Source organism: Microcaecilia unicolor, chromosome 6, assembly GCF_901765095.1.
Source record: "Microcaecilia unicolor chromosome 6, aMicUni1.1, whole genome shotgun sequence".
Taxonomy (NCBI): Eukaryota; Metazoa; Chordata; class Amphibia; order Gymnophiona; family Siphonopidae; genus Microcaecilia; species Microcaecilia unicolor.
The window spans coordinates 318,635,650-318,659,775 of NC_044036.1; the positions used below are offsets into that span (position 1 = coordinate 318,635,650).

Consider the following 24,126-nt stretch of genomic DNA (forward strand, 5'->3'; position numbering starts at 1 on the left):
TGATGGAGTGTCACAGCTCCTGCACATTTCACCTGACACTGTCTTAGTATCAGCAACATAACCTGAAACTGTTGGGTCTCCACTTTCCCTGAGAAGTTTCCACTGTGTCTGTTTAGAAATGCTGACCTCCAATTCTCTTCTTCTGTGCTGCAGGAGACTGTGGAGGACATTCACTCGCTTGACAGCTGTGAGTACATCTGGGAGGCTGGCGTTGGCTTCGCTCACTCCCCTCAGCCCCACTACATTCATGACTTAAACAGGTAAGGAGATTGATTTGGGCTTAACTCAACACCTATTCAGTAGTACTCGAGGCAAGTTACATTCAGGTACACTAGATACATTTCTGTTTCCGAAGTGCCTGAAACCTAAGTTTGTACCTGAGGCATTGGAGGGTTAAGTGACTTGCCAAAGATCACCAGGAGCAGCAGCAAGATTTGAGCCAGGCTTCCCTGGTTATCAGCTCAGTGCTGTATCCACTAGGCTACTCCTCCAGCTAATACTGTCCTGTCAGATTATCTGTTCGTAAATCACTGTTGTAGTGGTAGTGGGGGTAATTCAAGTACACCACAGTTCACAATACCCAGTGCTAAAAGTGTCTTTGTCCAAATTTCTGTCAACAGCAGGATTCATTAGTAGATTGAAAGACCTCAGTGGCAACTCATTTCACAAGAGCTAACTTGCTCTTGATTTGCCTGCCTTTTCATTGGTCTATAGCAAAGAGTTTTCCCATTTGATTCAATTCATAATAAGTGAATTGAACAGTGGCATAGGAAGGGGGGGCGGTGGGGTGGTCCGCCCCGGGTGCACGCGCTGGGGGGGTGTCGGCGCCGCTGGTTACCTGCTCTCTGTGCCCCGGAACAGAGAAAGCAGGGAACCAACGGAGCCGACGTGCTCTCGGCGGGGCGGAGCACCAGCGGTAAAGATGCACTGCGGGGGAGATGCGCATGCCGAGGGGGGAGGTGCGCCGTGCTGCACCCGGGGGGGGGGGGTGTGCAGCGGCGACCCGCCCTCGGTGTCAGCTGGCCTCGCTATGCCGCTGGAATTGAATCAAATGGGAAAACTCTTTGACCAACTTGGACAGCACAAGAATGCAATAGCCCCGGGGGGGGGGGGGGGGGGGGGGAGAGAGTCTATCATTGTGCAATGCTGACACCTGGTGGTTACATTTAGAGCCTCTGAATTACAGGGCTTCAGAATGGTTTTTGCCAGTAATTTGGGAAAAGATATACCGTATTTTTTGGACTATAAGACGCACTTTTTGCCCCCCAAATTTGGGAGGAAAATGGGGGGTGCGTCTTATAGTCCGAAGGTAGCGAGGTCCGATTTCGGGATCGCCCTCCCCCCGAGTTCGGGATCGCCCTCCCCTACTTACGTCACGCGATGTTCCCTGGTGGTCTAGTGACGTCGGGGCAGGAAAGAGCCCCCTCCGTCCTCCTGTATGATGTATGCTGCCTGACGGTCTCGGCGAGATTCAAAATGGCCGCCGAGAATTGAAGTCTCGGCCGCCATTTTGAATCTCGCCGAGACCGTCAGGCAGCATACATACAGGAGGACGGAGAGCAGCGCGCTGGGCAGGAAAGAGGGGGCTCTTTCCTGCCCCGACGTCACTAGACCACCAGAGAACATCGCGTGACGTGAGTAGGGGAGGGCGATCCCGAACTCGGACAAGACGCACCGGAGCACCTAGGTTTTAGAGGAGGGAAAAAGGAAAATTTTTTTTTTCCTATTTCCCTCCTCTAAAACCTAGGTTCGTCTTATGGTCCGGTGCGTCTTATAGTCTGAAAAATACGGTAAGTAAGCAAAAAATTCCTGAGTAGCTGTAAGTGAAAGTCTGTGGTGCCGGATCCCAGCTCTGGTTTCAAATGAGCTGAAGTCCAAAGGGACAGGAAGAAACTGCCATGCAGGAAATAAAAAATGGATCCTGTCTCTAGGTAAGTATTTGTTTAAGTTGGTTAGGGGGAGACTTTATAGAGCTACAGTTAAGTCTTTAATGGTTACCGGGGAGTAGTTATTTTATTCTCAGATCATATATGGTGGCACCTGGACCCTCCCATTAGTGGTAGTGGGGAGGGCAACAGTTTTCTTGTACTGTTCTTCTGGGTTCCTTCATTAGAGGTTCTTATTGCAATTCCCTGACATTCCTCTCTTTCTCCTCTTGTGTTTTGGAAGGACTGAGCTGTTGAAGCTTTTGCTGACTTGTTTCTCGGAAGCCATGTACCTGGCACCATCCTCCGAGAGTGGCAGTGGTATCAACCCCTGGGTACAGTTCTTCTGCTCCACGGAGAACAGGTAAGACACCTAAGGGATGGAGAGACCTCCGATACCGTGTGACGAAGAGGGGGGAGGGTGTGAGACCCTCCGTGCCTTGAGATGAAGAAGCAGATTATGGAGGGGGAAGGGTGAGAGATTTTTTGTGCTGTCTGAAGGACAAACTGAGATGGCGTGGGGGGGGGGGGGGGGGGGGAGGGAGGGCTTCCTGCATATGAGATGAGGAGCAGACTGAGAAGGAAGGTGATGGGACAGGATATATTGATTTTATATACCACTTTGTACAAAGTAAACCCTTGGTGCTGTGTGATGAGGAGTAGACTGAGATGGAGGGGGAGGATAATTGATCCCCCTGTGATGTGGGGAAGAGTGAGGGAGAAATAGAGGGAGCAAATAAATCTTTGATGAGATTGTTTGTTTGATCTCTAAACTTTCTTATTTTTTAGATTTGTAAGGGACTGATAGTCAAAAGAATCTAGTTACCTAATAAAACAGAAATGGAGCATGGAATGTTGTTACTAATTGGGTTTCTGCCAGGTACTTGTGACCTGGATTAGCCACTGTTGGAAGCAGGATACTGGGCTAGATGGACCATTGCTCTGATCCAGGAAGGCTATTCTTATGTTACTAGTAGAAAAGGCCCGTTTCCGAAACCAATGAAACGGGCGCTAGCATGTGGTTTTTTTTGTGTGTGTGTGTATGTGTCACAGAGTTATTTTGTGTGTGTGTGAGGGTGCGGTGTGTGTGCAGGTTGTTGATGTGTGTCTTTTTTTTGTTTTGTTTTTTGATTGGGGGATGTGCTGTGCTGGCAAAGTGGTTTGGATTGGTGTGTGGCTTTGAGGGTGTGTTTCTGTTGTATTGTGTGTGTGTGGTTTTGTCTGTCAAGGAGGTTTGTGGAGGGGGTCTTTCTGTTGGTGAAATGTAAATGTGGTTGTAGGGGGGTCAGCCTTTGTTGAGTGTTGTTTTTTTTTCCCATGTTTTTTTTTTTTTGTGTTGTGCTGAGGCAGCAGTGTTGTTTTAGATGGGTGGAAGGTAGAGGAGCATGTTCTTTGTCTGTCGGTATTTTTGGCCGTTTCAGGGCTGCTGTAGGGGAATGCTGGAAGAGAAATGTGCTGTTGGAAGCAGCGCCATCTTTTTCCATTGGGCTGGGGTTCTGGGCATCCTGGAGGTGGGTGACGGCTTGCCTGAGGACGGGGATGGTTGTTTTAAGTTGGCGGAAGGGAGAAGAGCACGGTCTCGGGCCGTCGGGGGGTGATCTGGTATGTTTGGTCCATTTCAGGCCGGCTGCAGGGGAATACTGGAACTTTTATGTGCTGCAGGAATCAGCGCCGTCTTTTTCCGGGTGCTCGGGGAATCCCCTAGGTGGAGACAGCTTGCCTGAGGCTGGGGATGGTTGGGCACGTCCTTGGCCGCTTTGGCAAAAGGGGAAGAGGAATGGGGTGGGGAGTTACCTGCAGCCACCTGAGAAACCATGTATTCTTTGTTTGTTTTGTATTATTAGTTTGCATTTCTGTTGAAGAAAGAGTGGATGCCTTTCGAATGATGGAGGTGGTGCGTCGGTGTGCGGTTGTTTCGTTAGTTTGGCAGCCAGTCTCCAGCGATTCCTAGGCAGGGAAGGAGTACTCCTCCCCCTTCCTTGGTCACTGTTTGCTCCTGGCTGGGTCGCGGGTAATCCTTCCAGCTGGGCCGCAGCTTGTCCTGTTCGCCCACGTCCCAGATGGTGACGGGCACGTTGTTTTCCGGCTCCTCTGACTCCATGTCAAGCGATCCCAAATATAGTCTGTGCTATAGGCCCTCTGGCACTCTTCAGTACTGGCATTAGGCATTTAAAAATCCCCCCCCCCCCCGGTCTATTTTTGCACATACTCACAGCAGGAATATTCCTCTCTCGTTCCAGCGGTGTTTCTGTGCTCTCCTTGCTGCACAGATAATAAGCCATTCTGCTGGGGAATGCTCCTCCCTTATTGTCACGTAGTTTCCTCTGATTGGTCCGTCTTACGTTGCCTAGTGTTGCCTGGGAACGGTGTTGTGATGGTCCTTTGTGTTTCAGAATGTTGAGGGTGTTTTTTCTGATTGGTCCGTCATGCGAGGGCGGGGCAGAGAGACATGGTCAGTGTTGTGGCTTCACCACCATGAATCCATGAACCCTTCAGTGAGTGACTGAGTGACTTCAGAACGTCGTCTTCAGAACGTTGAGGGTGAGTTTTATTATAGTAGATGACCCTGTGGGCTGAAGATTCATTCATGGACTGGAGGAGTAACCTATTGGTTAGTGCAGTGGGCTGAGAACTGGGGAAACTGGGTTCAATTCCCACAGCAGCTCCTTATGACCCTGGGCAAATCACTTAACCCTCCATTGCCCCAGGTACAAATAACTTAGATTGTGAGCTCACCGGGGATGGAGAAAGAACCTGTATAATAATATATATAAACTGTTTTGGTTGTATCACAGAAAGATGGTATATCAATGCATCACTGCTACTGTCATTCCCACGGTAAGGAGAAGACTTTCAGCACAGGTTGACTAAACTTAGCCAGTTAACCCTGTTTAGATGAGAAGGAAGGCTATAATCTTGGCAGGCAAGCTTTACTTGGCTAGCTTCAAGTTTCATGTTTCAGGAGCAACTTATACTCCTAGGGGAATTCTGCGTACTGTGCAGTGCAGAATTTGCTCAGAATTCTCCACCCCCACAGAACGCGCAGAATTCTGCCATCATTGGGTCTGTCCTCGGTCTCTTTCCCCATCCCCCACAGAGATTGCGTGGCAGGGGAAGGACACTGGACCACTTCTCCCTCCTCAGCTGGCATACACCCAGCTGTTTAGGTGAGCCACAGGGGCTGTTGCCTCCTCCTCCTCCTGCCACTGGGGGGGGGGGAAGCAGCTGATGCAGTGGGTACCATGGAGAGTGAGGGGAGACAGAGCATTAGGAAGGTGCCATTGAGGGAGGGGGGACATAGCAAGTGAGTGTGCCGGGGGGAGGGGGACATAGCAAGGTGACGTGCCCTGGAGATTAGGAGTGCAGTGAAAGTTAATTTGTACAGTGCTGCGTAAGTCTAGTAGCGCTATAGAAATGTTTAATAGTAGTAGTAGTAGTAGTAGTAGTTGAGTATGCCAGGGGGGGTTTGAGGGGACAAAGAAAGCAGGAGGCAGAGTGTGCCACTGCTGTGGGGAGAGATCAAGCTTAAGGGTATGCCATGGAGGGGGTGAGGGTGGGGAGAGATACAATGATAGCTGTGGAGAGGAACAGAAATAATGAGAAGTGGGGGTATTTCATGTGGGAGAAGACTTTGGGGGCAGCCAGAATTACGGGTCTTGCTGGGAGTTAGAGGGAAAGAGAGAGCTGCAGCTGGAGTGAGAGATGAAGCAGGGGAGGCTGGAGCCCGAGGAGGGAAAAGGCAGGAGAGAATTTCAGGCTTTAGCATGGGGAAATTCTGTGCAAAAACACTACAAGCATTGAAGCAGAATTTTAAAATAAGAAACAGATGGGCAAGTGGTCCGCTAGTCCCAATGGAATTGATGACGAAGAAGCAGACACGATGAAAGGTTGATAAAATGCCTTTTATTGTAGAATAATTGGATACAATGGCGCCTGACCCGGCCATGTTTCATCCAGCAGGGCTGCTTCAGGGGTGAAACTTATACGAGTAGAACATATAAAAACATAAATCATAATGTTAGATATACAAAATTCTAAGCATAAGCCAAAGTAAAAACGCACACTAAAAAAACTATTAACATAGAGGGACCAGACCCACCCTCCCTTAGCTTCCATCTAGTTTAATCACTTTTGATAGGTGGTTAGGGGCTCATGACTCTTATTACCCAGGGGCTCAGATTACTGCCAGCCTACCCCTGGTTCGAGGGTTTGCTTTCAAGGTTCATTGGCTTCTGTGATGAACATAATAGCCATACTGGAGCAGACCGATGGTCCGTCTGGCTCAGTAAGTATCCTGCTTTCAGCAGTGATCAATCCAGGTCACCTGGCAGAATCCCAAAGAGTAGCAAGATTCCGGAATCCCGACTCCATGTTGTTATCTCAGGGATAAGCAGTGCCTTTCCTCATTTCTGTCTCAATAGCAGAATATGGACTTTTCCTCCATGAACTTGTCCAAACCTTTTTTTAAACCCAGATACATTAACCACTGTTACCACATCCTCTGGTAATGAGTTCCAGAGCTTAACTATTCATTGAGTGAAAAAATATTTCCTTCTGTTTTGTTTTGAAAGTGTTACCGTGTGTAACTTCATGGAGTGTCCCCTAGTCTTAGTACTTTTTGAAAGAATAAGCAATCGATTCATAGTAACATACCGTGTTTCCCCGAAAATAGGACATCCTCTGAGTAAGACCTAGTAGAGGTCTTGCTGCAATTTGAAAATATAAGGCCTCCCCCGAAAATAAGACCTAGCAGGGGAGGCCTTATTTTTCGGGGAAACATCGGGGTCACCCCCCCACCCGAGATCGCCGGCTCCCCCCCTCGATCAGCGGCTCCCCCCGCCCTCAGTCGCTCCCGGAACTAACCTCTTAACCGCTTCCTTTCACCTTCGCACTCGCCGCAAGCAGCAGGGCTGGCCACTCCTTCCTTCCGTGTCCCGCCCTCTCCTGACGTTACGTTACGTCAGGCGAGGGCGGGACATGGAAGGAAGGAGTGGCCTGCCCTGCTGCTTGCAGCGAGTGCGAAGATGAATAGTGAAAGGAAGCATTTAAGAGGTTAGTTCCGGGAGCGACTGAGGGCAGGGGGAGCCGCCGATCGAGGGGGGGAGCCGGCGATCTCGGGTGGGGGGGGTGACCCCGATGTTTCCCCGAAAAATAAGGCCTCCCCTGAAAATAAGACCTAGCAGGTCTTGGGGAGCAAAATTTAATATAAGACAGTGTCTTATTTTCGGGGAAACACGGTAGTAACATAGTAGATGATGGCAGAAAAAGATCTGCATGGTCCATCCAGTCTGCCGAAGACAAACTCATATGTGTATACCTTACCTTGAATTTGTACCTGTCCTTTTTAGGGCACAGACCGTATAAGTCTGCCCAGCAGTATTTCCCGCCTCCCATCATCGGCTCTGGTACAGACCGTATAAGTCTGCCCTCCCCTATCCTAGCCTCCAAAACCACCAACCCCTCTTCCCCCCACCTGCTCCGCCACCCAATTTCAGCTAAGCTTCTGAGGATCCATTCCTTATGCACAGGATTCCTTTATGCATATCCCACACATCTACACACCAGTCAGGATTTTGTAGACCTCTGTTATTTCCCCCCTCAGCCATCTTTGTAAGCTTGCTAGAAATGCTGTTGATCCTTCTGCTTTCATTCTATTACAGACATGCACTCCCTCTGTTCACCTCGCTCCTGAATGTTGTCTGTGCCTACGACCCCGTGGGCTATGGGATTCCCTATAACCATCTGCTCTTCTCTGACTACCGTGAGCCCTTGGTTGAAGAGGCGGCCCAAGTGCTGATTGTCACTTTGGACTACGACTCATCTTCCAGCGCTAGTCCCACAGTGGATGGTACTACCACCGGCACTGTCATGGATGATACTGATGTAAGGGCCTTGTTTTTCAAAATGGCTTCCAGAGCAGGACAAAGCTTCCAGCAGAGAACTAATTGTGTAGTCTGGCTGGTTTTTGTATATTATTTACACATCTGTTTTGCTGTTATTTTGTTTGAATTTGTCTTCTCAGGTGATGATTTATATTTTGTGTTGATTTTATTGTGGGGAATTGAACTACAGTCAAACCTCAGAGGAAAGAAACGTTGGGAACAGTGGACAGTAGCTGAAAAACCCCCCCCAAAAAACAACCCCCCCCCCCCCCCCCCCCAAAAAAATGTATATATTCAGGAAAAGAAACAAAAATAATTAAAAAAAATGAAAGAACAGATTTTTAGAGCAACGAACACTGTCCATTGCTTTGAGGATATTCTGTATGAAACAAATTCAGTCAAAAGAATCTGTTGTTCTAATTAGAGCTCTCATTCTTGTCCAGCCTCCAGGACCAGAAAACCTATTTGTGAACTACCTGTCTCGGATTCATCGGGAGGAGGTAAGAGCAGTCCTTCCCAAGATGTCCTGCGAGGTAAAACAATTGACCTGTGGAGGGAGGCAGAGATCTGGGGCATCTTTTCTTTTTCCTTTGCTAGTTTGCAAGGTTGCCGGTAGTTAGTTTTTGGCTCATTACATCTTGCTCCTTTCTGGCCTCAGGATTTCCAGTTTATTCTAAAGGGGATTGCTCGCTTATTATCGAACCCACTCGTCCAAACCTACCTTCCAAACTCCACCAAGAAGATACAGTTCCATCAGGAGCTGCTGGTTCTCTTCTGGAAACTTTGTGACTTCAATAAGGTAAATATCTATTGAAGGGTCTCTGCAGAGAAGGAAATGGAAGACGGAACATGTTGGGAGGCAGAATGGGGTAAAGAATGGGATGGTGTATTCTGGACGTTGGGAGGGGTAAAAGTGATGATTTTGGCAAGTCACACACATTCTATTGATATATTTTTTTCTACATTTCAGATCAGTTTATTTTGGGGGAAGGGGAAAAGAGGGCGGAGCATGGAAAGTTTGAGCGATCTCATTAACTTGGGTACTGCTAATTCATTCTTATGTGCTTGAAATATTTGCCTGGACAGGAGTTGGTTATTATCGGCATTAAACATTTCAGTGTAAAGGCAGCAATGATCTTCTCCTTGGGCTCTTGAGATCCCATCTTCCAAAAACGCTTTGTGGTAGAAAAGAGAAGAGAGCTAGGCACACTGTGGGCTAGATCGGTGTTTCCCAAGTCCGGTGCTGGAGTACCCCTTGCCAGTCAGGTTTTCAGGATATCCACAATGAATATGCATGAGAGATTTGCATATTATGGAGGCAGTGTATGCTGATCAAGTTCATGCCAGAGAATGTGGTAAAGGTGGTTAGCTTAGCGGAGTTTAAAAAAGGTTTGGACGACTTCCTAAAGGAAAAGTCCATAGATCATTATTAAATGGACTTGGGGAAAATCCACTATTTCTGGGATAAGCAGTATAAAATGTTTTGCACATTTTTGGGATCTTGCCGGGTATTTGTGACCTGGATTGGCCACTGTTGGAAACAGGATGCTGGGCTTGATGGATCGTTGGTCTTTCCCAGTATGGCAATACTTATGTACTTATTGTGGATATCCTGAAAACCTGACTTGGCAAGGGGTACTCTAGGACTGGACTTGGGAAACACTGGGCTAGATTCTATATGAGATACCGAAGAAAGCGCTATTCTGTAAGCTGAGCTTAAAGTTAGGCGCTGTTTTTATAGAATAGTTCTTAGGCTCGGGAGTCGCACCAAAATTTAGGTGCAGCCATTTGCACCAACTGAAATGTTGCACAAATGTATGTGCCTACAAGAGGCGTGTATCCCTGTTATTCTAATACAGCACACGTTAATTTTAGGAACCCTCCCCCTTATACCAATGTCCCTCCCATTTCTGCACCCCCCTTTTTTTCCAATCGCGTGTAAATTTTAGGCGTAGATACTGTGTCTAAATGTAAGTGTGTAAATGCCTAGTGACTGATCACTTGTTAAAGAAGCCAATATTTGGCACTAATTGGCTCGTTAATCAATTAAATTTTGTGCACAAATTGGTTGTTTGCTCAAATTTGCATGTGCAGTTTTTGGTGACTTTTATAGAATTAGGGGGTATACTTTTTAGAGTAATTAAAAAAGTCAAGCATAATGTAGAATTTAAGCACTGAAAGAGAGAGAGAGTGCTGTAGATATTGTATCACCAGAGACGATTTATTTATTTATTTAACACATTTATACCCCACATTTTCCCACTTAGTTGCAGGCTCAATGTGGCTTACACAATACCGTAGAGGCAGGCTCCGGTTCAGTAAAATACTAATACACAGCAGTGGCGTAGGAAGGGGGAGGGGGGCGGTGGGGCAGTCCGCCCCGGGTGCATGCCGCTGGGGGGGAGTCGGCTCCGCTGGTTCTTTGCTCCCTGTGCCCCGGAACAGGTTACTTCCTGTTCCGGGGCAGAGAGAGCAAGGAACCAGCGGAGCCGACGCAGTTCCCAGCGACGTGCACTCGGGGGCGGATCGGCCCTCTCACCTGCCCCTCGCTTCCTAATTGAAGTAAGAATGCGCTCTTGGGGGGGGGGGGGGGGGGGGGGGAAGGTGCGCGCCGAGGGGGGGGGGGCGCCGTGTGCACCCGGGGGGGGGGGGGGGTGCGCAGCGGTGACCCGCCCCGGGTGTCAGCCGCCCTCGCTATGGCACTGATACACAGTATAGTATTAGGCATATAAGAAACATAAATAAAAGCAGCAAAGAAATAAAGAGGGGGTGGTGATAAAAGTCCAATACGGTCCATAGTTTTGCTGTGTCCCAGGAAGTAGAAAGTTAATTTGGGGGGGGGGGAAGGGGGGGGAGGCCTTCTTAAACAAGTTGGTTTTCAGTGACTTCCTGAAGTTAAGATGGTTGTGGATAGATTTCACGGTTCTGGGCAAAGCGTTCCACAGTTTTGTGTACTTATGTAAGAAAAGCTGGATGCATAAATTGATTTGTATCTAAGTCCATTGCAGTCTGGGTAATGCAAATTTAAGTAAGTTCGGGATAAACTGGTGCTGTTTCTGGGTGGTAGATCTATAAGGTTCAACATGTATCCAGGAACTTCGCCGTAAATAATCCTGTGGACCAGGGTGCAAACCTTGAAGGCAGTGATGCCTGCTAGTTTTGACTTTTTTTTTTATTTGCTGTTCAGATTTGGGGAGAATTATATTCCAAACCTGCCCTGGTAGAATGGCCTGGTTGAAAATGGTCATTCCCCCCCCCTCTCCTCCGAGTGACGTGTGGGTTTTCACGTCATACTTTTTCAGCCGCAGTAGAAAAAAAAAACCTAAAGATTGCTGGTAGTGTCCGTAAGCTAAAGGTACATGGTTGGCACTGTGGACTCTTCAGAATTACCTGTTGTACTGCCCTGCAGAGCTTTCTGACCTCTTTCTTAATCTTTTGTAGAAATTTCTCTTCTTTGTTCTGAAGAGCAGCGACGTTCTGGATATCTTGGTTCCCATTCTCTTCTTTCTGAACGATGCCCGGGCAGATCAGTGTGAGTTTAGGGTTTTGGTTGGGAAAATAAAATGTCTCTTGTGGAAACTCCAGCACTGCAGGACTGGACCTCAGGACGAGAAATGCTCCATGTTTGCTGGTTTCCTGGAGACTTTAACATAAAACATGGGACGGTTTCTTTCTTTGTTGTGGAGTCCTCTGCCACCAGTGCTGCCCTGAAACTACAGTGCTCACCAGCAGCCAGGGCGTGGGGTGGGGGGTGGGGGGCACATTTTGGTTGCCGCCCTTCCGCCGCCCCCTCCTCCGCCCTGCCGCTCCCCACCCACTGCTACCGCTGTAATCGACTGGCGGGGGTCCCCAACCCCCACCAGCTGAAGCACCACCGCCGCCGCAAATTACCTTGGCTGGCGGGGTCTCCAACCCCTGCCAGCTGAAGACCGTCCAGTGCTGGTCTCCAGCGCCACCACATTGCCTGCCCAGCTCTCTCTTCCCCTCACGTCCAGCACACTCCTTTTAGTGAAATTGAGCATGCCAGACGTGAGGGGAAGAGAGAGAGCAGGGCAGGCAATGCAGTGGCGCTGCTGCAGACCAGCGCTGGACGAAGTCTTCAGCTGGCGGGGGGTTGGGAACCCCGCCAGCCAACCAGGAGCCTAGAGCGAATTTTTTTTGGGGGGGGGGGGGCCCAAGCCCCGGTGGCCCCACATAGCTAAGCCACTGCCAGCAGCTAGTACGATTTTCTGGTTGGAGTGAATATGTCCAAAAAAAGGAGAAAACCAAACACTTCCACAGAACAGCACAGGTAAATGAATCTTAGGAGTGAAAGGAATAAAACAGCAAGATGATTGAGGGTTGATGTTTACGGAAATTGAGATGCTGAATTTTACTTGATTGTCCTATGCTCCAAAACTAATAAGCAGTATGCAATGTACTCGGAGGGGATGCAGGGCAGAGTTGGGGGGGGGGGGGGGGTGGGAATCGTTAAAAACATTGATGATGAGATTATTACTATGTGTGTACTCAGACTGTTTTGATTTAATTGGATATATGATGAGATTGATGTCTGTTACTTTTTGGTATATCATCAATAAAAAAATAATTGAATTGAAAAAAAAAACAGCAAGATGATCTAGTGTAGTAAAACCAATTCCTTTTATTGCTCACTTGTATATTCCAGTCCCAGACAATCCTACTCAACACAGGCCGTGTTTCGGCTTAGAAGCCTTCATCAGGAGAATACTTAAACAAAGACATGAAAACAATAAATAAATATACCAAATAAGCGTATGAAAAAAGCCATAATTAAATTAGGTGATAAAAAACAATAAATATATGAATAAATGTGTAAAAAATAACTGAATCATAATGACTAAGCCTTAAAAAAATGTTAAAAAGGAAGTGAAAGAGATAAGAAGTGAATAAATAGCCTAAAAGTACCCGAAATCCCCCAAGTTATATAATGTGTATCAGTGTAATGTGAAAGAGTGCAAAAAACAGACCAATTGGTAGTTATTTTTACCTGCTGAGACTTCCCAAAGTAGGACCTTTATTTTTATTTATTTATTTATTTATTTATTTATTTATTTATTTATTTATTTATTGCATTTGTATCCCACATTCCCCCCCACCTATTTGCAGGCTCAGTGTGGCTTACATAGTTTTGTAACCTTTACAGAAGTACAGTGGATGAAACAGCAAATCTCTGGAACAATCATAGACGCTATATCATTAAAAATCCAACAACCAAATCCTCTCATAAGTAAAGCCTATTAAACACAAAAATCCAACCCTACCTGCATATTACATAGTCTTGATAAAATGATGCTAAAAACAAAAAAAAAAAGTAGACCTAACTAAAACATATTGCCTTGAGGACATGCCTTAAAAAAAAAAAGACCCAATTTATTCTAAAATGTATTAATTATTCTAAGCAGGCTGATAGTCCAAATGTTAAAACTTTTTGGTTTTATAATATAAAAAGATATGATATTCCTAAATGTAAGACTTGAGGAAAATCCCAGTCGCTACTGATGAGAAAAACTCTAGGCTCTAAAACTAGGGGCTAAGTAAAGATGCATCGACGAAAAACTTCAAATGCCCCATTGCCCTCTTACATTTACTATGGATATATTTACACTAATAATCCATCCTTTTCGTAGCACTGCACTTGTGATTACCACTAGTTGTTAATAGCTTGGGCTTATTGAACCTAAATGCTGCTGTGTGACCTAGCAGAAAAAGCTCGGTCAACCAAATGGTATGCGAAATAACTGGGTCTACAAAGCTTATAAACCAGTAATACTTACTGTGAAGTTTCCAAACCTAAAAGGTTCTGACTAATCTCACCAAATTTATTCCGCCAGCAAAAATTTACGGATGCGACATCATTCCTATTACAAAGCTCATGACGGACTTCCGGTAGGGTTAAGGAGTAGCGATGACGTAGGGGAGAGCTGCTCCGGAGCGCCCAGAAAGCCTGCCCGTGGTAAAAACTCTTTCCCCCGAGCGAGAATATAGAAATCTTACCTTGGACAAAGAGAAAATCTTGGTGGAGGCAGAGAAATAGCCAGAGGCACGGATGGCATCTAAATCGCTTTGGAAAGATCCGAAGGAAAAAAGTCGCAGTAGCGAAGTAAAGATGGCGGACAGGCCCTTGCTGCCGTCGCCGCCAACTCCCAGCTCTCTTTGGGTGGCAGAGATCACAGAAGAGGTAGAGCAGGTGAAGGTAGAGGTAGAGCAGGTGAAGAAAGTGCCTTTCTTCAATGAAGTTCTGGCGATCAGCTGTTTCGACGCCGGCGTCGAAACAGCTGATCGCCGGAACTTCGTTGAAGAAAGGCGCTACTCGAGCGTGGAAGGAAGTCTCTCTTCAAAAAAGGTATCATTTGCGGCGGGGGAGAGTTGGTGGCGGGAGGGGGGTTGAAGGGGATCGTGGGGCAGGGGGCCAGGGCCAAATCTCCGGGGGCCCGGGCCCCCTCAGGCCCCACGTAGCTACGCCACTGCTATATTGGATCATCTTGCTGTTTTATTCCTTCCACTCACGAGATTTCATTTGGAGTGAATACATGGCACCTTTTCTCACTCCTGGGCTTGCTGATGGCAGCTTTCTTACTGCTGCTAAGGAAGTTTTTCCCTGACATCTCTTCCTTCCCACTCTCGACCCGCCTTTTTCACTCTCTTCCTACTTCTCTTTACTTTAATCAATAGCTAGTAAGATATTTGACACTTTTTTTTGTTTCCACAGCCCGAGTGGGTCTCATGCACATCGGGGTTTTCATTCTCCTACTGCTTAGCGGAGAGCGCAACTTTGGGGTGCGACTGAACAAGCCGTATTCCGTCAGAGTGCCGATGGATATTCCTGTGTTTACAGGCACACATGCCGATTTTCTCATTGTGGTGAGTTTAGGCTCTTTGTGTTCATTGTTGGAATATGCACTCATTGCTATAATTATAGGCTTTGTGCTCCCAGGGAGGAGGGGGGGGGGGGGGGGGGGGGACGGGGATTTGGGAGCAGTTCTCATCTTTTCCTTGTGGTGAATGTGGGCTGTGTACACACTGTGTGGACATGTATGTTGATCTTGTGAGTTTGTTCTGTACGCTCTCTTTGTCTCTCTCATTGTTTCAGAACATAACAATATAAGCATTGCCACGCTGGGAGAGATTGAAGGTCCATCAAGCCCAGAATCCTTTTCCAACAGTGGCCAATTTAGGTCACGAGTACCTGGCAAGATCCCAAAAGAGTAAAACAGGTTTTATGCTGCTATTCTAGAAATAGGCAGCGGATTTTCCCAAGCCCATCTTAATAATGACTTATGGACTTTTTCTTTTAGGAACTTGTCCAAACCTTTTTTAAACCCTGCTAAGCTAACTGCTTTAACCACATTCTTTGGAAACGAATTCCAGAGTTTAATTACACGTTGAGTGAAGGAATATGGTGGATGCTGTTGCTTTGCAGATGTTGCACCTGCATGTAGAATGTAGGGTCCCTTGTTTGTCATAGGGGAGGGGCTAGATGCTTTCTTGTGCAGAGCTTGAGAGGTTAATGTTGCCACACAGTGATAGATGTTTTATTGGTGTTTCAGGTGTTCCACAAGATCATAACCAGCGGACATCAGCGGTTGCAGCCCCTCTTTGATTGCCTGCTTACCATCATTGTGAATGGTAAGGGTCTGGACACAGTGTTGGGCAGTGGGACTGCGCTGGGTAACTGAGGGCAGCTGCTTACATGGATTGAAGATGACATTTGGCCTCTGTGGGTCTACATCCACAGGGATCTGTACTGGGACAGGTGCTATTTAACAGATTTATAAACGATCTGGAAATCGGAACAAGTGAGGTGATTAAATTTGCAGATGACACAAAATTTATTCAAAGTTGTCAAAACACATGTGGACTATGAAAATTTGCAGGAAGACCTTAGGACATTGGAAGACTGGGGGCCCTGTTTACTAAGCCACGCTAGATGTGCACTAGTGTTTTTAGCATGCGCTAACCATGTAGATGCCCATAATATGGAGTGGCCTAGTGGTTAGAGCACTGGTCTTGCAATCCAGAGGTGGCCGGTTTAAATCCCACTGCTGCTCCCTGTGATCTTGGGCAAGTCACTTAACCCTCCATTGCCTCAGGTACAAACTTAAATTGCGAGCCCTCCTGGGACAGAGAAATATCCTTGAGCTACTACTGAAAAAGGTGTGAGCAAAATCCATATAAATAAATATGTGAGAATCTACATGGAATGTTGTTAGTGGAGGAGTAGCCTAGTGGTTAGTGCAATGGAACATGGAATGTTGCTACTATTTGAGATTCTACATGGAATGTTGCTGCTATTTGAGATTCTGTTGCTACTATTTGAGATTCTACATGGAATGTTAATGTTGCTATTCCACTAGCAACATTCCATGTAGAAGCCTGCCCTTGCAGATCAGCAATGTGGCCGCGCAGGCTTCTGTTTCTGTGAGTCTGACGTCCTGCACGTACGTGCAGGACGTCAGACTCACAGAAACAGAAGCCTGCGTGGCCGCATTGCTGATCTGCAAGGGCAGGCTTCTATATAGAATGCTGCTAGTGGAGGAGTGGCCTAGTGGTTAGAGCACCGGTCTTGTAATCCACAGGTGGCCGGTTCAAATCCCGCTGCTGCTCCTTGTGATCTTGGGCAAGTCACTTAACCCTCCATTGCCTCAGGTACAAACTTAGATTGTGAGCCCTCCTGGGACAGAGAAATATCCAGAGTACCTGAATGTAACTCACCTTGAGCTACTACTGAAAAAGGTGTGAGCAAAATCTAAATAAATAAATATTCCTATGGGCATCTGAACGGTTAGCGGGTGCTAATTTTCATCATACGCTAAAAACTCTAGCGCACCTTAGTAAACAGGACCCTGGGTATCCAAATGGCAGATGATATTTAATGTGGACAAATGCAAAGTGATGCACATTGGGAAGAATAATCCGAATCATAGTTAGCTGATGTTAGGTTCCTCCTTAGGAGTCAGCACCCAAGAAAAAGATCTAGGTGTCATTGTAGACAATACATTGAAATCTTCTGCCTAGTGTGTGGAGGCAGCCAAAAAAGCAAACAGATTGCTAGGAATTATTGGTAAACTAGTAAAAAAGGCCCGTTTCTGTATGAATTGAAACGGGCGCTAGCAAGGTTATCCCCCCCCCTCACTCTCGCCGTCCTCCCTCCCCTCTCCCACTCCCCTGCAACTCACCACTTTGTCCATAAGTTTCCAAGTGTTCTCTACAGGTCTGATTGTGGGTGCTGTTTTCTTTTTTGTTTTTCTTTTACAGGTGGTGCATTCCCCCCCCCCCCCCCGAGTTCCAGCCGCCTCCTCCTTCCCTCTGTCCATACTCCGAGTTCCAGTCCCCCCTTCCTCTCCCCCCCACCTCCAAAATCGCCACCCCCCTCAGTCTCACAGACATGTCCGTGCGATGCCTCCACCCGCGGCCCTCCCCTACACTGGCCCTGCCCATCCCCCTATGTGCATGTCGCCCCCCTCCAAAATCGCCAACTCCCCTCTGCTACCCTCCCCTCCCCCCCTCTTACCGGGGTCCCGGCGGCAGCAGTGCAGAGTCAGAGAAGGGAAGGCAACAGACTCGCCGATCCTGCTCACTCTTCACTGCTGCCGCCGGGACTCCGGTAAGAGGGGGGGAGGGGAGGGTAGCAGAGGGGGGGGGGGGGCGACGTGCACGTAGGGACATCTCTGCCAGCTCCCGCTGTTCTTCAACTGTCTGCTGTTCTTTTTTCCGGTCGCGCGGTTCCCGCTCTCTCACTGGGATCGTAACCACCTCATGAGTCCTGACGTCAGGCAAGCAGGGTTCTAATGCTGGCCAGTGACATCAGCAGGTTACGATCCCAATGAGACACATTTGAACGTTCAAGTAGCAAATTATTATATTAGATAAGACCAAGAACATTCATGTTACCCAAAATCCTTCTGTTAAACTAAATGTATACTTTCTCATGTATTCTCACTATTCATGATGTATTGTAAGTCACATTGAGCCTGCAAAAAGGTGGGATAATGTAGGATACACATGGAACAAATAAATAAAATAATGCCTCTGTATTGCTCCGTAGTGGAACCTCACCTTGAGTATAGCGTTCAGTTCTGGTTGCCATAGCTCAAAAAAAGATTAGAAAAGGTTCAAAGACGAGCGATCAAAATGATAAAAGGGATGGAGCTTCTCTTATATGAGGAAAGGCTAGAAAGGTTAGGGCTCTTCAGCTTGGGAGACAGCTGAGGAGGGGGATACGATTGAAGTCTATAAAATCCTGAGTGGTGTAGAACAGGTAGAAGTGAATCGGGTTTTCACTCTTTCAAAAAGAGGATACTCAATAAAATTACATGGAAATACTTTTAAAACAAACAGGAGGAAATATTTGCCAAAGGATGTGGTAATAGCAGTTGGCGTATCTGGGGTTGAAAAAGGTTTTGACAAGTTTCTGAAGGAAAAGTTCGTAGTCTGCTATTGAGATAGTCATGGGGGAAGCTACTGCTTACCCTGGGATCAGTAGCAGGGAATGTTGCTACTGTTTGAGTTTCTGGATTAGCTACTGTTGGATGCAGGATACTGGGCTAGATGGACCATTGGTCTGACCCAGAATGGCTATTCTGGTGTCCTTAAGTTGAACTGTAGCTATTATAGAGAGTCTTCCCTGATATAACTTTTGTGGGTGAAGGGAATAGTCACGGACAAAGAAATAGAAAGAAAAGAAGTGTTACGGAGCAGAATAGGAATATTTTGTTAGGTCAGAACAGTTTATTGGAATGATGGTAGTTCATGAATTTGTCCAGCAGGGGACGACATATACCTGCTCACTGTACATAAGGTTGTGGAGCTTTTGCCAATAACTAGCCATGTGGTTTTTCTTGTCTCCTGCACATTTTCTCTCTCTGCCTGACTCTTGTTTATATCTCAGTTTCTCCGTACCTGAAGAGTCTCTCGATGGTAGCTGCTAACAAGCTCCTGCATCTGCTGGAGGCTTTTTCCACCGCTTGGTTCCTCTTCTCAGCAGTCCAGAACCACCATCTGGTCTTCTTCCTCCTGGAGGTCTTCAATAATATCATCCAGTACCAGTTTGATGGTAAATGGTCCTGGTTGTAGCTGCATTTGTTTCCCCTCCCTCTGGCGTGGGTTGTGTGGGAGTGGGCACATTGTTAAAACCTCATCAAATGTGTTTTATGGGATGAGGTTATAGGCTTGAACCTTCTTGATGAACATAATCGTTTAAAGTAGTTTACAAATCTTAGTAAAAAACAAGACACATCAAAGTGAAGAAAACTAAAGCAGACAGAGTAGCAGTCAAGAAGACTAACATCCACAAATTGAAAATACTCTTGCCAACCCCCTTACCAAAGATGTCCTCCATCCATTACAAACTGAGATTCACTGTTTAGCAGGAGAGATGTTTATTATTTTATTTATTTATTTTAGGGCTGAACATTCAATCACATGATTAATCGCGATAAAAATGTTTAATCGCACGATCCAAATGGGCACCATCTTGTTCCTTCCCCTCTATGGGCACCATCTCGTCCCTTCCCCTCCATGGGCACCATCTCATCCCTTCCCCTCACTGGGCACCATCTGCTCCTTGCCATTCCCCTCCACTCCATAGGCACCATCCCGAACCTTCCTTAACCTCCACTTTCCCAATTGCAAGGGCGTGAAATACAAAGCGCTACACGCGTCAACCTTTTCTCACATGAGCACGCAGTTTTGGAATACACTGCCGCGCAACCTAAGAACAATCAACGAGCAAGCTTCCTTCCGCAGATTATTGAAGACCCATCTTTTCGAAAAAATTTACGGAAAGAAACAAAACACATAAAGTCCACACTTAATGTTCACTAATGCATCATACATTCACCTCTGAACTCTCATTCCCGTAATATCACATCACTCATACCTTTACTCACAGAAAGAAATATACCATATGTCCTCATGCCTTTTTATCGCCCTCTAAGCTCCTATTGTTTCCTTCCAAAGTTTCAATGTTTATGTTCCATTGTATTCCCTAACGACACCTCAATTGTTTCGCATAACTCTGCACAATGTAAACCATAACCAATCTGTAACAAATTGTATTTCCAACATTTAACTCTTATTGTAAGCCACACTGAACCCGCAAAAAGGTGGGAAAATGTGGGATACAAATGCAATAAATAAAATAAATAAATAAATTTTCATCTCATTCCTATCCCTCTCCTCTCCTCCCTTCCCCTCCATTCATGATCACCATTGTTTTCCTTTTCTTTCCTCCCCCCATCTTTGTTCCTTCCATCTCCTATTTCCAGCAACTTTCTCTGTCCCCCTCATCTCTCTTTCCTCTTTCTCCCTCCCCCCTTCCCCTTGGTTCGCATCTTTCTCTGTCTTCTTTTTTTTTCTGCTTCCTCTTTCTCCCATGGCCCACATCCTTCTCTCTGTTTTCTTTTCTTTTTTCCGCTTCCTCTTTCTCCTGTGCCCCCAGTCCCCACCCTGGTCTGCATCTTTCTTTCTGTCTTCAGCACCTCTTCTTACCTCTCCCGGCACAGCACTCCAGCGGCCCCCCTCTCCTCTGCTTCTCCTTCTCCCTCTCCCTGCTCCTCACCACCACACTGAAAACAGTGCTGCTTCTCACCCAGCCCGAAGGGTTTCTGTAACAGGAAGTTCTGAGGCGGATCTTCCTGTTACAGAGAGACGCTGCAGGCAGGGTGAGAAGCAGCAACGTTTTCCCTGCAGCGGTGAGGCAACACAGCAGCAGAGTTCAAAGGAGAAGTGGCCAATGGTGCTGTTTGGACAAAGATGGTATTGGCCCTTAGAGGGCAGGACTGGTACATTGGGGGGGGGGGGGGGGGGGAAGGTAAATCATAAAATGGATAAAAAAAAGGAAGTACAAAATGTGCTAGCATTGGAATTGCTGACTCCATATGGTGTACTTTGTTGAGTCTTTGATGATATGTTTGGCTTAGTCGAAACAAGACGTAACGAGTTGTTTTGAGTATGTTTGATGCAATGTCAACAATGTTTAATAAAGACTTCTATAAATCAAAAAAAAGATGGTATTGGCCCTTCCCACACCAAGGTTGTTAGGCATGGTGAAAGATCTGCTGCACAAAGATTGATGCTGTTACCTTTGAAGTCTTAGCCTTGCTTAATTATCATCGCTGGCTGAGAGAACTTGACTCCTGATGCAGGCGCTATAGACGTCGAAACTCAGCACTGCATAGAGTCTCTTTTAGTTATATTGTTTTAATAAACCCACTGTTTGGATATACAATGGGTTAAGCGACTTGCCCATGATCACAAGGAGCAGCAGTGGGATTTGAACCAGGCACCCCCTGGATATCAAGCCTGGTGCTCTAACCACTGGGCTACTCCTCCACTCCTAGCAAATTGACACCATAAATCCAATGGCAACTTATTCCAGACCAGATTATTAACACTCTTTGGTCCAATTTTGTTGAAAACTGTGTTGAAAAAAATGTGTGTTCTGCTGTATCCCTTGGGAACACCTGTGCACAATTTTTCAAAAGCATTTCTCATGAGTAACACAGGCTTTAATATGAGAAAAGTTTCATAAAATGACCTTTGTAGGGTCTGCTCAACCAGGCCTTTCTGCTATCCTGAATCTGCGGGATAAAAAAAAAAAAGGTTTGTGTGGCACAGCAAATGGCTGCCATGGTCTGCCCTGTTAATAAAATAACACTTGGACACAGGAGGTGATGCCTGGTACAGCTTGTTATCAATTTAACACAAAATCGATGCTTTTCATAGTGACTTTGTAATCTGTACACCCAGGAATGTTGCTTCTCATGGATGTGTTTCTTGTAACTGCAGGAAATTCCAGCCTGGTTTATGCCATCATTCGGAAGAGGACCGTCTTTCACCAGTTGGCCAATTTGCCCACAGACACGGCCTCCATACAGAAAGCTCTTCAGCGAAAGAAGAAATCGCCAGAACCCATCTCTCGCACCAATTCCCAGGATGGTGTCTCCATGGAAGGCTCTCGCCCAGCTGCTCCAGCTGAGCCAGGGACTCTTAAGGCAAGCCTGGTGGCTACCCCAGGTAAGATGTGGGCTCCCCTCCCCTCTTCTCCACTTTAATGTATGATACGGCTAAGTCGGGGTTGAGTTTATATATGTGTGTGTATCTATATGTATGTATACATATGCAGATTGTAATTTTTCTCCTACCTCTGTTTCCTAGCTTTGTCTCCACACTTTGCTTTGCTTTGAAGACTATAATTATTGTAAACTGCCGTGATGATACTTTCTATACAGCACTATATCAAATGGAAATAAACTGTATATATGTAAATAAAATAGAACTAAGAACCTAAAACAGAATCGCCATACAGGGTCAGACCAAAAGTCCATCTAGGCCATTATCCTGTTTTTAACAGTGGTCAGTCCAGGTCACAAGTACCTGGCAAAGTCCCCCCAAAGGTAGCAAGATCCCATGGTATCTACCCCCTGGGGATAAGCAGTGGCTTTCCCTGGTCTAATTTAAATTTTTTTTTTTGTTACATTTGTACCCCGCGCTTTCCCACTCATGGCAGGCTCAATGCGGCTTACATGGGGCAATGGAGGGTTAAGTGACTTGCCCAGAGTCACAAGGAACTGCCTGTGCCTGAAGTGGGAATCGAACTCAGTTCCTCAGGACCAAAGTCCGCCACCCTAACCACTAGGCCACTCCTCCACTGTTGCTACTGTTTGAGATTCTACATGGAATGTTGCTGTTCCACTAGCAACATTCCATGTAGAAGTCGGCCCTTGCAGATCACCAATGTGGCCGCGCAGGCTTCTGCTTCTGTGAGTCTGACGTCAGACTCACAGAAACAGAAGCCTGCGCAGCCTTCTACATGGAATGTTGCTAGTGGAAGAGCAACATTCCATGTAGAATCTCCAATAGTAGCAACATTCCATGTAGAATCGCCAATGGTATCTATTTTATTTTTGTTACATTTGTACCCTGCGCTTTCCCACTCATGGCAGGCTCAATGCGGCTTACATGGGGCAATGGAGGGTTAAGTGACTTGCCCAGAGTCACAAGGAGCTGCCTGTGCCTGAAGTGGGAATCGAACTCAGTTCCTCAGTTCCCCAGGACCAAAGTCCACCACCCTATCCACCCTAACCACTAGGCCACTCCTCCACTCATATAATGGTTTATGAACTTTTCCTCCAGGAATTTGTCCAAATTTTTTAAAACCCAGCTACATTAACTGCTTTTACCACTTGCTCTCACAGCAAGTTCCAGAGCCAGTGGCGTTCCTAGCCTGGATGACAACCGGGGCGGATGGCCGATGCGCCCCCCCCATTGCGAAATGACACCCCCCCCCCCCGGGTGCACACTGCTGGGGGGGGGGGGGGGTGCCGCGGCGCGCGCCTGTCGGCTCCGAGTTCGCTAACTTCGCTCGTTTGCTGCAGCTTCCTCTGCCCCGGAACAGGAAGTAACCTGTTCTGGGGCAGAGGGAGCTGCAGCGAACGAGCGAAGTTAGTGAACTCGGAGGCGACAGGCGTGCGCCGCGGCACCCCCCCCCCCCCAGCGGCGTGCACCAGGGGCGGACCGCCCCCACCGCCCCCCCCCCTTGGTACGTCACTGTCCAGAGCTTAACTATATGTTGAGTGAAAAAATATTTTCTACAATTTTATCCCCTAGTCTTTGTACAGAGTACAAACAATCGATTTGCATTTACCCATTCCACTCCATGCAGGATTTTATAGACCTCTATCATGTCCTATCCTCAGTCATCTCATCTCTTAGATGAAAAGCCCTAACCTTTTAAGCCTCTTCTCATATGAGAGTTGTTCCATCCCCTTGATCATTTTGGTTGCCCTTCGCTGTACCCTTTCTAATTGCATTACATCTTTTGTGAGATGTGGTGACTAGAATTGCACACAATACCAGTAGTGTTCCTAGGTTGGCTGCCACCTGGGGCAGATCGCTGCTGTGGCCCCCCCCCCTCCTGGCGCATCGCTGTTAACCTCCTGGGGGTGCAGGAGCAGTCTTGCAGATGTCGCCTTCCCTGGTTCCCTTCCCTGGGACAGGAAGTAATTTCGGAGGGAGCAGGGAACCGGTGGAGCCGACAGCCGCGAAGCTGCTCCCTGCAGCCCCTTGTAGCTTGCATCTGGGGCGGACCGCCCCCGCTGCCCCGCCCTTGGTTCACCACTGCACAATACTCAAGATGCATTTTCACCATGGAGTAATACAGAGGCATTATGATATTCTTTGCTTTATTCTCCATTCCTTTCCTAATAATTTCTAACATTCTGTTTGTTTGTTTTTTTGGCCGCCACTGCACACTGAACAGATGATTTTTTTTCAACCTATAGTCCATGATGACATCT

The 24,126-nt window shown here is 46.9% G+C and overlaps 1 protein-coding gene across 1 annotated transcript in view; it reads left to right on the top strand.

The window, feature by feature from the left end:
• The window catches only part of HID1 (HID1 domain containing), a 64,859-nt gene that overhangs the window by 29,874 nt on the left and 10,859 nt on the right, over positions 1-24,126 (top strand). The window contains exons 5-14 of the mRNA XM_030208325.1: positions 154-260; positions 2,170-2,289; positions 7,586-7,808; positions 8,251-8,307; positions 8,466-8,606; positions 11,249-11,339; positions 14,538-14,689; positions 15,376-15,454; positions 18,717-18,881; positions 21,617-21,844. Coding sequence (XP_030064185.1) covers positions 154-260; positions 2,170-2,289; positions 7,586-7,808; positions 8,251-8,307; positions 8,466-8,606; positions 11,249-11,339; positions 14,538-14,689; positions 15,376-15,454; positions 18,717-18,881; positions 21,617-21,844 — 1,363 coding nt within the window. The remainder of the gene's footprint in view (positions 1-153; positions 261-2,169; positions 2,290-7,585; positions 7,809-8,250; positions 8,308-8,465; positions 8,607-11,248; positions 11,340-14,537; positions 14,690-15,375; positions 15,455-18,716; positions 18,882-21,616; positions 21,845-24,126) is intronic.